Source organism: Nomascus leucogenys, chromosome 10 (assembly GCF_006542625.1).
Source record: "Nomascus leucogenys isolate Asia chromosome 10, Asia_NLE_v1, whole genome shotgun sequence".
In the NCBI taxonomy this organism is placed as follows: Eukaryota; Metazoa; Chordata; class Mammalia; order Primates; family Hylobatidae; genus Nomascus; species Nomascus leucogenys.
In genome coordinates, this window is record NC_044390.1 from 42,688,042 (window position 1) to 42,700,900 (window position 12,859).

Here is a 12,859-nt window from a genome sequence, read left to right on the forward strand (position 1 = left end):
GGTAGCACAAGGCTGTAGCCCCAGCTACTGGGGAAGCTAAGGTGGGAGGCTTGTTTGGGGCCAGGTGTCCAAGGCTGCAGTGCGCTATGATCATATCTGTGAATAGCCACTGCATTTCAGTTCGGGCAGCATAGTGAGACCCACCTCTTAAAAAAAAAAAAAAAAAAAAAAAAGAGCTGGGCCCAATGGCTCACGCCTGTAATCCCAATACTTTGGGGAGGCCAAGGCAAATGGACTGCTTGAGCCCAGGAGTTCGAGACCAGCCTGGGCAATATAGGGAAACCTCATCTCTAATAAGTAAATAAAAGAAATAAAAATATTAAGAAAAAAGAAAGAAACAAAGATAAGAATAAAAGGTATGGATAACCATTTAAAATTATGAGACTGGCTGGTTGAAGAGCAGAATTTTAAGAATAAGAAGCTTACTAAAATACAAATCCTCAGGCCTCAGGGATTCTGATGTGTAAGTCTCAGGATTTAAATTTTTAAGAAGCACCCCAGATGATTCAGTTGTGGGTGGCCTACACTGAGAACCACTACTCTCCATCCTGTGAGGACGTTAGGGAAAATGTAACAGCATAATACAGTTTTTTTCAGATGATATTTCCAATTCATCTTGGATAGCTCAACTTTAATGGTGAGTCTGAGCCCAATTTGATATATTTAAGTGTTACATACAAGTTATATAATTGCTTTGCAAAAAATGTCCAACTTAGAGAATGCTCAGCATTTCAGTTTCATGATCTAAGAACTGTAATAAGTCTAAATAGTGAGAGCCATTCAATAATATATTCATTGCAATACAGCAATTTGGAGAAAATTTTTAAAGGAACCAAATAGAAATTATACACGTGATTTACAAGCTGCAAAAGCTCTTACATTCAGAAAAAGACAAAAACCACTATAAAAGTTTAGAATGGAAATATTTTAGGGATGAGATAGCTTACCTTGAGATAACTGTGTTTTTAGAGATCTTGTATCCTGTGTAAAGGCAGAACCAACCGCACTACTTTGGGGTAAGGTACCACTGTTTGATGTTTCTGTTCCAAAGGATGTCAAAGAGCTTCCAGCTTAAAGAGATGTTTTTAAATGATAAAAAAATTTTAAAAAATGTTTTACGTTTTTCAATGACACAAAGTAATGCAGCATTTTAATGACGGTAATTGTCTACCTCTCCCCGCAACATCTGTACAAATTAATAATCTTGGAAATTGAAGTGTACTCAATAGTTTGGGAATTCTATGGGTATATGGAGGGCGGGGGAAGGGGGAGCCAATATACTGTCCACTATCCTTGGATGCAAGCAATGTTTATAATACATGGAGTGCTGTCCTAGGCAGTTATGCAGATGGGACAGCAAGGACCCATACCAGCTAGAGAAGTAGCAGAAATAGTACATTCAACACTAACATTAAGGTTCAATGATTCTAATACTAAGTATCTGGACAAATAGCCAAACCAGCAGACAGGTTTACAAGGAGCTTTTTCAGCATTTCCAAGGCAATAGACGATGGACTCTGGTTTCAATGCTTCCCCTTAAGATGGGACTGTGAGGCTGCATTCTGCCTAAAGCAGCTGCAAAAAGTTCTGGCAACATGAGTAAAGAAGTCCCTAGAAAGGGCCCAATTCTCTGCCATACTAGGTTATATCAAATTTCTTCTTTAAGTTTCTACAGTACTTAGGGATCATTCACTTTTGATATACTGTGCTCTTTCCTTAGTATTTCATCTATGCAGGTTTTCACTATATTTCAACAGCACCTCCCCCTTCCATAACCTCTAAATCCAACCTAAAGATGGTAGTCAGAGTGACTTTTTACAAAATATAAATATAATCACATTATCGTGCTTTAGACCTTCTGATGGCTTCCACTGTCCTCGAGATAAAAGTTCAAACTATTTACTTCAGTTAATAAAACCTACCTCTTCTCTCATCATTTTCTATATTTTCACCAGTCTAGCCCACAGCAGCAGTTTATCCTTCTGCTCTTAAAACACATGAATATTACAATCATGCCCCTTGCAATTTGCCCACTTTCAGGTTAGTCAACTCCAGTCCCTTCAACCATTACTCACTTCACATGGTCTTTATGATACTCTCCCCTTCCTTTCTTGGACTCCTAATTTAATGAATTCTATTTGTTCTTAACCCTCTTAAAATGTGGCTTTAGGGCTGGGCGCAGTGGCTCACACCTGTAATCCCAGCATTTTGGGAGGCCAAGGTGGGCAGATCATGAGGTCAGGAGTTCAAGACTGGCCTGACCAATATGGTGAAACCTCGTCTCTACAAAAATTCAAAAATTAGCCGGGCGTGGTGGCGCATGCCTGCAGTCCCAGCTACTCGGGAGGCTGAGGCAGGAGAATTGCTTGAACCTGGGAGGTGGAGGTTGCAGTGAGCCAATATTGGGCCACTGTGCTCCAGCCTGGGTGACAGAGTGAGACTCCGTTTCAAAAAAAAAAAAAAAATGTGGCTTCAGAAAGCAGCACAGTATTAGACAAGGGGAGCCACTGGGACTCCCTTGGAGGTGCAATCCAGCCTGGCTGCAGCTCCAGTAAGCTCAGGAGAAGCCTAACACAACTTCCCACAATATCCCGGTAATGTGGGGACTGGTGCTTTCAAGAATTCTGTGGGGAGTAGAACCCATCCAGTTATTTCTAGTATTCCTGGATGATGACCAAGACATCAGCCACTTTGATGTATATTTGCATCTCCAGGCTGCTCTATGTTTCCTCACCTGGCTTGGCCTCCCATTGCTTGTCCTCTGGATTATGCATTTAATGGTTAGAGCAAATCTCTTCCGTGAGTTCCTGATCATGCCACCCTCTACTCCCTCTACTCCAATTCTACTACCAATTTATGTCTATAATCTATTCCAAATTATTTTTAATTTATAATTTAAGCCAGGGGTCAAGTTTTATTTTTTTCCACAGATAACCAGCTGCTGCAACATCCCTTGTTAAAACAATGTCTTTTCTCTCCATTGAACTGTCTTGGTACTCTGTTTTAAGTATCTGAGTGGGTCTATTTCTGGATTCTCTATTCTTTATTCCTGGTCTGTTAACGTGGTAAGTTACAACTGATTTTCAAATGTTGCAGCTTCGCAGTCCTGAGATAAATCTTTGTCATCATATACAATCCTTCTTCTGACGTGCTGGCTTCTACTTCTAATAAACATTATTTTTTGTTCATGGGAGACAATGATCGATAATTTTCTTGTAACGATCTAGTCATAGTTGGTATTTCAGTTATTTGGCCTTGGTTATAGGGTCAGCAAATATTTCCTCTTCCTCTATTCTCCGAATTTTCTTTTTCTCTTTTTGAGATGGACTCTTGCTCTGTAGCCAGGCAGAAGTGCAGTGGCACGATCTCGGCTGACTGTAACCTCCGCCTTCTGGGCTCAAGCGATTCTCCTGCCTCAGCCTCCCAAGCAGCTGGGACTACAGGCATGCGCCATCATGCCCAACTAATTTTTTTTTTTGTATTTTTAATAGAGACAGGGTTTCACCACGTTGGCTGGGCTGGTCTCGATCTCCTGACCTCGTGATCCGCCCGCCTCGGCCTCCCAAAGTGCTGGGATTACAGGTGTGAGCCACCGTACCCAGCCTTTTTTTCCTTAAGAGACAGGGTTTTGCTCTGTTGCCTTGGCTGGAGTGCAGTGGCACGATCATGGCTCACTGCAGCCTTGAACTCCTGGGCTCAAGAGATCCTCCCGCCTCAGCCTCCTGAGTTACTGGGACTACAGGCATGCATCATGGTGCATAGCTATCTGAAAGAGTTTGTGTAAGATTAGTAAAAATTATTTCTTCCCTAAATGTTTGGTAGAATGTAACAGTAAACAGTCTAGAATCTTCTTTCTGAGTGATTTTAAATTACTGTTTCAATTTCATTAGAAGATATAGAGATATTGAGATTTTATTTCCTCTTGTGTTGGTTTACTATTTTTCAAGAAATTTGCCCACTTCATCCAAACTATCACATTTGTTGACATTCGTGTATTCCCATATTATTCTTTTAAGGTCTATACTGATGTCTACTCTTTCCTTCCTGGTATTGACAACTTGCTTGGTTGTTCTTTCTTTCCTTAATCAGTTTTGCTAGGGACTTATCAATTTTATAAAAAAAAAACCAAAAAACAAAAACCTACCCAAAACAAACTCTTGGCTTTGCTGATATATAATCTATTTCTATTTCATTGATTTCTGCTCTTATCTTTTTATTTTCTTCCCCTTCTACTACTTTTGGAATAATTGTCTTTCATTTTTTTCCTAGCTGTCCCCTGACGTCCTCACCAACTTGTTTTAGAGACATAGTCTCACTCTGTCACCCAGGCTAGAAGGCAGTGGCACAATCATAATTCACTGCAACCTTGAACTGCTGGGCTCAAGGAATCCTCCCACCTCAGCCTCCCAAGTAGTTAGGACTAAGGGCATTCACCACCATGCCCAGCTAACCATTTTTCCTAGCTTTTTTTTTTTTTTTTATGAGACGGAGTCTTGCTCTGTCGCCCAGGCTGGAGTTCAATGGTGCGATCTTGGCTCACTGCAACCTCCGCCTCGCGGGTTCAAGCGATTCTCCTGCCTCAGCCTCCTGAGTAGCTGGGATTACAGGCACCTGCCATCATACCTGGCTAATTTTTGTATTTTTGTAGAGGTGGGGTTTCACCATGTTGGTCAGGCTGGTCTCAAACTCCTGACCTCAGGTAATCAGCCCACCTTGACCTCCCAAAGTGCTGGGATTACAGGTGGGAGATACCACAACTGGCGCTTTCCTAGCTTCTTAAACTGGTAGCTTAGAGCACTGATTTTAAAAATTCTTATTTTCTTTTCCTTTTTATTTGAGACAAAGTCTTGCTCTGTCACCCAGGCTAGGGTGCAGTGATGCCATCTCAACTCACTACAACCTCTGCCTCCCCAGCTCAAGCGATTCTCCTGCCTCCGCCTCCCAAGTAGCTGGGACTACAGGCACATGCCAACACGCCTGAGTAATTTTTGTATTTTTAGTAGAGACGGGTTTTTACCACATTGGCCAGGCTGGTCTTGAACTCCTGACCTCAAGTGATCTGCTCATCTCAGCCTCCCAAAGTGCTGGGATCATGGGCATGAGCCACCACGCCCGGCCAAAAATTCTTGTTTTCTAATACATGTATTTAAAGCTATGAAAATTTTTCTAAACACTGTTTTAGCTACACCCACAAACTTTCTGGTCATTAAATTAAAAATACATTTTTTTTAATTTTTTTTTTTTTTTTTTTTTTTTTTTTTGAGACAGAGTCTTGCTCTGTCGCCCAGGCTGGAGTGCAGTGGTGCGATCTCGGCTCACTGCAAGCTCCGCCTCCCGGGTTCACACCATTCTCCTGCCTTAGCCTCCCGAGTGGCTGGGACTACAGGTGCCCGCCACCATGCCCGGCTAATTTTTTTTTTGTATTTTTAGTAGAGACGGGGTTTCACCATGTTAGCCAGGATGGTCTTGATCTCCTGACCACGTGATCTGCCCGCCTCGGCCTCCCAAAGCGCTGGGATTACAGGCTTGAGCCACCGCGCCCAGCCTAATTTTTTCTTTTTAGAGACAAGGTCTAGCTCTGCTGCCTTTCCTGGAGTGCAGCGGCAGAATCGCAGTTCACTGCAGCATTACAGCTCACTGCAGTCTTGAATTCCTGGGCTCAATCAAGTCTCCCACCCCAGCCTCCTGAGTGCTAGGACTACAGGTATGTACAACCACATCCAGCTACTTATACATTTTTTTTTGTAGAGACAAGGTCTCCCTATGTTCCCCAGGCTGGTCTTGAACTCCTGGCCTCAAGTGATCCTCCCACCTTGGCCACCCAAAGTGCTGGAATTACAGGTGTATGCTATCACATCTGGCCTAGATTTAAAAAATTCTCTAATTTCCCTTGTAAATTCTCCTTTGATCTATTAGTGATTAACAAGTTTACCTGATACCAAATTATTTGGGGATTTTTCAAGTTACCTTTATTAATTTCAAGTTTATTTTGTAGCTTAATAATATACCATGTATGATTTTATTCCTTTTGGAATTTAGTGTGACTTATTTTATGGTCCAGCATTTGGTCTATATTGTTGAGCAGTTCACATCTACTTAAAACAGTATTTTGCAATTGTTGGGTATACTGTTTTATAAAAGTTACACATTCAGGACTGTTGTATCTTCCTGATGAATTGATCCTTATCTTTATGAAGAACGCCACCCCCCCACCCCCCACACACACTTTTATCTCTGGAAGAAATCCTGATCTTTAAGCTCCTTTGTCTGATACTAATGTATGCTACACACTTTTCTTGTTATTGCTGTTTGTATGGTATACTTTTTTCTATTCTTTCACTTTCTTTTTTTTTTTTTTTTTTTTTTTTTGAGACAGAGTCTTGCTCTGTCACCCAGGCTGGAGTGCAGTGGCGCAATCTCGGCTCACTGCAAGCTCCGCCTCCCGGGTTCACGCCATTCTCCTGCCTCAGCCTCTCCGAGTAGCTGGGACTACAGGCGCCCGCCACCAAGCCCGGCTAATTTTTTTTGTATTTTTTAGTAGAGATGGGGTTTCACCGTGGTCTTGATCTCCTGACCTCGTGATCCGCCCGCCTCGGCCTCCTAAAGTGCCGGGATTACAAGCGTGAGCCACCGTGCCCGGCCTATTCTTTCACTTTCAGTGCATTTCTTATAAACATAATATAGTTGGGCCTTGTCTTTTTTTTTTTTTTTAATTCAGTCTGACACTCTCTGCCTTTTAACTGGAATGTTTAACTCCTTCATGTTTTACCAAAGTAGATCTTTAACAATCTTTCTTTTTTTTTTTGTTTTGGAGACATGGTCTCGCTCAGGCTGGAGTACAGTGGCGTGATCTCAACTCACTGCAACCTTCGCCTCCTGGGTTCCAGGGATTCTCCTGCCTCAGCCTCCGCAGTAGCTGGGATTACAGGCGCATGCCACCATGCCTGGCTCATTTTTTTGTATTTTTAGTAGAGACAGGTTTCACCATGTTGGCCAGGCTGATCTTGAACTTCTGACCTCAAATGATTCACTCGTCTCAGCCTCCCAAAGTGCTGGGATTACAGGCGTGAGCCACTGTGCCTGGTCTGATCTTTAACAATCCTTAAGTTTAACATCCGTAATGGTTGAAACATCCCCCTGGCTTCACGCTAACTGTAAAGTTCGTAAGCATCTCTTCAAGGCTTCATCACTCAGTGATTAAAAATTAGTCTCTACAAAACACTGGAGACCTAAGAGAACCATCTTCCAATATGGTTTGGCTATTTAATCAACTAAAATGTACCCACTGATGGTCTATTCAGCCAATATTCCTCCATCTGGCACATAAGATTATGAGACTTAAACAGCATGCCATGACATGCTAGTCAACCTGTCTCAATTATTTGAGAACAACCAGCTGACCTTATCAACTGGAGTAAATATAACAGAAAAAATATCTAATTGCTCCATGTTTCTTCATTTTAATCCTTGCTACAGAATTACTTTAGATAGGTGGTCAATCTATACCTTTCACTGTTTCTATGAATCCTTTTTCTAACTGCAGCAGTAAGCTCTTGCTACTGTTCAATGGTAACATAGGGAAATACTGTTTTGATGCTTCATTTATTGTGAGATGTTTAATTTTTCCAAGAGTTCAGAAATTAAGGCCAGTAATGATCTCATCTCTTACACATAAGAATTATTTTTGCATCAGTTTTAAGAAAAGTCTGCCAGGCGCGGTGGCTCACGCCTGTAATCCCAGCACTTTGGGAGGCCGAGGCGGGTGGATCACGAGGTCAGGAGTTTGAGACCAGCCTGACCAACATGGTGAAACCCTGTCTCTACTAAAAATACAAAAATTAGCTGGGTGTGGTGGCGTGTAACCCCAGCTATTCAGGAGGCTGAGGCAGGACACTCGCTTGAACCCGGGAGGAGGAGGTTGCAGTGAGCTGAGATCGCACCACTGCACTCTAGCCGGTGACAGAGCAAGACGCCATCTCAAAACACAAGCTAAATTTAAGTTAATTCCTTTTCTGAAAAACATCTGTCACCTTGACCAATGCCACAGCTTTCCTCTTCCTCATTTGGTAACTTCTAACACTTAGTTTTCTAATTAGCCACTTCATAAATTATCCTAACCACTATGGAAATCAATTAATCAAAAATAACCTGACCCTGCAAAAATTATTCTACTGACATGGAAAACACCAGTAAAACCTTCTACTTTTGTGACACCCAAGTAATAAACTAACAACGCACAATAATATTAAAATTAGATTAAAATATTTATAAAAAGCATTTCACAACCACAAAATACTCTGATTAGAGAGTAAACCTTGAAGAATGGCAGAAGCAATAGTTACTATATAGATACTACGTGGTTGATCCTGTTCAAATTTTTGAACATAATTACTTACATAAACTTCATGGTAACATAAGAAGTATAATGATGATCTCAAAGTCAGTTAACTATTTAATTTAGTCAAAGGAGCCTCAAAAAGGATAATACAATTTGCAATCATTCCTTATTTGAATCTCCAGGAAAGGATTCTAAGTTATAGTTAACATACAGTATATCTTGATTTAACATGAATAACTAACATTGATCTTACCACTGGATTTGGAAATTTATGGACCAAAGTTACACTATTTCACCTAAAATAAGTCTAAAAGGAATTAATTTTTAATTATGAAAAATGTCAAACCTATGTTAAAATTGAAGGAGTACACAGAATATCAATATATTCCTCACCTAGACTCATCAACTGCTAACATCTAACCAAACCCACTGTTTCTCCATCTTTATACCTTAATATGCACATTTTTCTTTTGTTTAGAGAGGCTAAAATCAATCTGGCCCTTTACTTCTAAATACTTCAAAACCACCTCCCCCAAACAAAAACACTCTCCCATATGATTAACCAGAAAATTAACAGTAATAACAACATCCAACGATTAGTCCATACTCAAAAGTTCCTTAATAGTCCCTAAAATGTTCTTCACACCAACTTTTTAAGTTTTCTTTTTCTCCCCTGCAGGAAACAAACACGCCAACTTTTTAAAAGCCCAGGATTCGATTCTGTATTATATTTGGATGTTATGTCTCTTCAGTCTTTGCCAGCCTAAAACAGTTCTGCTGCCTCTCTCCATTCTTTGTAATATTGAATCTTTTGAAAAGTGTGGATAACTGTCTTGCAAAACAACCCACCTTCTGGATATATAAGCCCATTTCTTCAAAACTAGATTCTGCATTTTCAGCAAGAACCCCACAAAGGTGATATTATGTTTTGCACCCCCACCCCAATCATCACATCAGGAGACACATAATTGCTTAAGGCAATGCTAAACTTGAGCACTTGACGAAGTTGGTAACCACTAGATGTCTGTGTTACAAGGGTACATTCCCCCTTTGTAAATTGTGGGATGATACTTTAAGATCACCTTAATATCCTGCCCTAACACCTTTCACCCAATGACTTCAGCATCTAATGATAATCCTCGCTAATTATTATACTGAGATTAGAAAATGGCAATTTTCTTTATCTACCACTCCTTCTACTTATTAGCAGGCATTTTTATGTGAAAAAAGTATGTCTTTTCCTTTGTTTTTCAATAGGCCCTTGTTCCTTTTAGTGGGGAGTGGTATTTAGAAACTAAAAGCTGAGTCTACATGTGTTCTTTGCTACGGGGTTTCCATTGTTTCTAGGTCCTTTCTATGAACAGAGCTAGGAAATAACCAGTTTTTAATAAATGAGTCCATACTCATACCATCTATTTACATTCAGCACCACAGGGTTCTTTCTCACCTTTCCCATTTCATATTTATATCTTCCTTCTCCATGGTAAAAACACTATTTCCCAACGTAAGTATTTTATTCATTTGCCCTTTCCTAAAATACATACAAAACAGTTTAAGAATTAACACCTGGCTGGTGCAGTGGCTCACACCTGTAATCCCAACACTTTTGGAGGCCGAGGTGAGTGGATCACTTCAGGTCACAAGTTTGAGACCAGTCTGGAAAACATGGGGAAACCCTGTCTGTACAAAAAATACAAAAAAAAAATCTAGCCGGGAGCGGTGGTGCATGCCTATAATCCCAGCTACTCAGGACGCTGAAGTGGGAGGATGGCTTGAGCCTGGGAGGCGGAGGTTACAGTGAGCTGGGATCGTGCCACTGCACTCCAGCCTGGGTGAGAGCCAGATCTTATCTCAAAAAAAAAATAAAAAATAACACCAATAATACAAATCAAAGTCACGTTTTCTTAATAGTTCTATTTGTTGTTAGAATATATCCTACTAAGAGTGTAAAAGTTATCTGAATTATTTTTTCCTCTGTGTGGTTATATTATCAATTTAATATGTAATAGCATCTGTGGTTTCTGTTTATATTCATTCAGTTTTATTTATTTATTTTTAGACGGGAGTTTTGCTGTTGTGGCCTAGGCTGGAGTGCAATGGCACGATCTCAGCTCACTGCAACCTCTGCCTCCCGGGTTCAAGCGATTCTCCTACCTCAGCCTCCCTAGTAGCTGGGATTACAGGCATGCACCACCACGTCCAGCTAATTTTGTATTTTTAGTAGAGATGGGGTTTCTCCATGTTGGTCAGGCTGGTCTTGAACTCCTGACTTCAGGTGATCCGCCTGCCTCAGCCTCCCAAAGTGCTGGGATTACAGGTATGAGCCACCGTGCCCAGCTCATTCAGTTTTAGTTTGCTTTTTTTTGCCATTCTTTGTTATTTTGTGAATAAGTAAAACATTTAAATACTTAAGTCACATCTGTATAAAAAGTATATTCATAGGAAGGAATTTAATAATGTTAATAAAACTTATTAGCATATCAATGAGTTTCAAGATACACCTGAAACTAAATTTGTGGTGCAGTGAAACAATAAACTGATAATTATTTCAATGAAATTTTAAAAGATTAGGGGCAAAAGCTTGAGATTTAAAGCTTTTTTTTTTTTTTTTTTTACACTTGATCTTAGCCAAAAGGCCGAGAAGTGATTTTTTTAAAAAAGCTGTTCTTTACCGTGGGAACAAAGGTGTACTTAAACACTAAAATGCACAGCTATAAAAACAAAAAAACACTGAGCCAATCTGATTACATCCAGCTTTTGCACTCAATAGCCCTTGACCCTCCAGCCATAAGCAAGCCTGTCATTCACCCAGCCCTGCTATACATTCTCATTACAGTTTTGTTTCAAATCCAGTGTTACAGAAACAAAACACCAAGCCCTCAATCATGCTATGTGTATCTTTATGTGTGCATGTCTTATGTGTTTAAAATAAACATTTTAGGCTGGGCTTGGTGGCTCATGCCTGTAATCCCAGCACTTTGGGAGGCTGAGGTGGATCACTTGAGGTCAGGAGTTCGAGACCAGCTTGGCCAACATGGTGAAACCCCATCTCTACTAAAAATACAAAAAAATTGGCCGGGAGTGGTGGCGCACACCTGTAATCCCAGCTACTCAGGAGGCTGAGGCAGGAGCACTGCTTAAACCTGGGAGGTGGAGGTTGCAGTGAGTGGAGATCATGCCACTGTACTCTAGCCTGGGCAACAGAGCGAGACTCTGCCTCAGAAACAACAAAAAAAAAGAAAAAGAAATTAAAAAGAAAAATTTATTAATTAAAATCCAGGCCAGGCGCAGTGGCTCACACCCGTAATCCTAGCACTTTGGGAGGCTGAGGCAGGTGGATCACCTGAGGTCAGGAGTTCAAGACCAGCCTGGCCAACATGGTGAAACTCCACCTCTACTGAAAATACAAAAATTAGCTGGGTGTGGTGATGCATATCTGTAATCCCAGCTATTTGGGAGGCTGAGGCACGAGAATTGCTTAAACTCACGAGGCGGAGGTTGTAGTGAGCCAAGATAGTGCCACTGGACTCCAGCCTGAGTGATAGAGCGAGACTTTGTCTTTAAAAAAAAAAAAAAAAAACCAATTACCAATAAGATTTGGTAGATATTGGATATACCTAGGTGTAAAAAAAAAAATGTTACTTTGTGAAAGCTGACTTTTAAAAACCCACTAATATCAATAAAGGCTTTAAGAGATCATCAAAATGTGTTCTGAACACCATAAAACAAAGTTACAAAAGGAACATCAAACAACGTTTCTAATAGTTTGTGTTGAGTTTCTATACCTTTGGGGTAAAGAAAGGAAGAATACAAAAACAAAAAAATAAAAGAAAAAGAAAACATACCAACACCAACAGCACCAAACTGCTGCCCAACTAAGGAACTTGGACTGAACTGACTGTATGTGGGCATCCTGCCGAAAGGCCCATAAGAACCCATGGACTGGAATGAAGAAGTCGATGAGCCTAGTGAGGACTGAAGGAAAATCATGAGTTATCTTTCCAAGCTCTAAGCAACATGTATATAATGAAAAAAAAATTCCAGATTTTTACACTTTTAAGAAAACTATTAAATTATAACTACTAGATATAAAATGAATTACAATTTGCACTTAATATTAAAATAGCCGAACAACCTTTTGATTTCAGTATCTGTCTATAATGTGCCAATTATACTCAATGTGACTTACAAATACTTTTTTCTACAATAAACTCCCCATTTGAGTTGAGTTTTATAGATTGAGGAAAGAAAGTTACTTAAGTAAAGTAACTTTGCTTAAAGAAAAATATGAGAAAAATCACACTTAGTAATAATGGGTTTTAGTCTGATGTTGATATAAATCTCACGTGCGATTTTACTCTTATTTTCAATCATTTGAGGCCTACTATTAAATTCACAGATGTAGAAACAAACATATCCCACATAAAACCATTTACATTTTTACTTATAGTTACATTAAGCTGAGGAACATTTTATAAAAACTTTAACTTAAACCTAAACCATATAAGATATATTATATAA

General features: G+C 40.0%; 1 protein-coding gene across 4 annotated transcripts in view; it reads right to left on the reverse strand.

Moving 5' to 3' along the window:
• Positions 1 to 12,859, reverse strand: part of LSM14A (LSM14A mRNA processing body assembly factor) — a 59,808-nt gene that overhangs the window by 19,180 nt on the left and 27,769 nt on the right. For all 4 annotated transcript variants that reach the window (XM_003281274.4, XM_003281275.4, XM_030820222.1 and 1 more), the window contains exons 3-4: positions 12,184 to 12,313; positions 948 to 1,070 (exon numbers count right to left, since the gene is read on the reverse strand). In XM_003281274.4, coding sequence (XP_003281322.2) covers positions 948 to 1,070; positions 12,184 to 12,313 — 253 coding nt within the window. The remainder of the gene's footprint in view (positions 1 to 947; positions 1,071 to 12,183; positions 12,314 to 12,859) is intronic.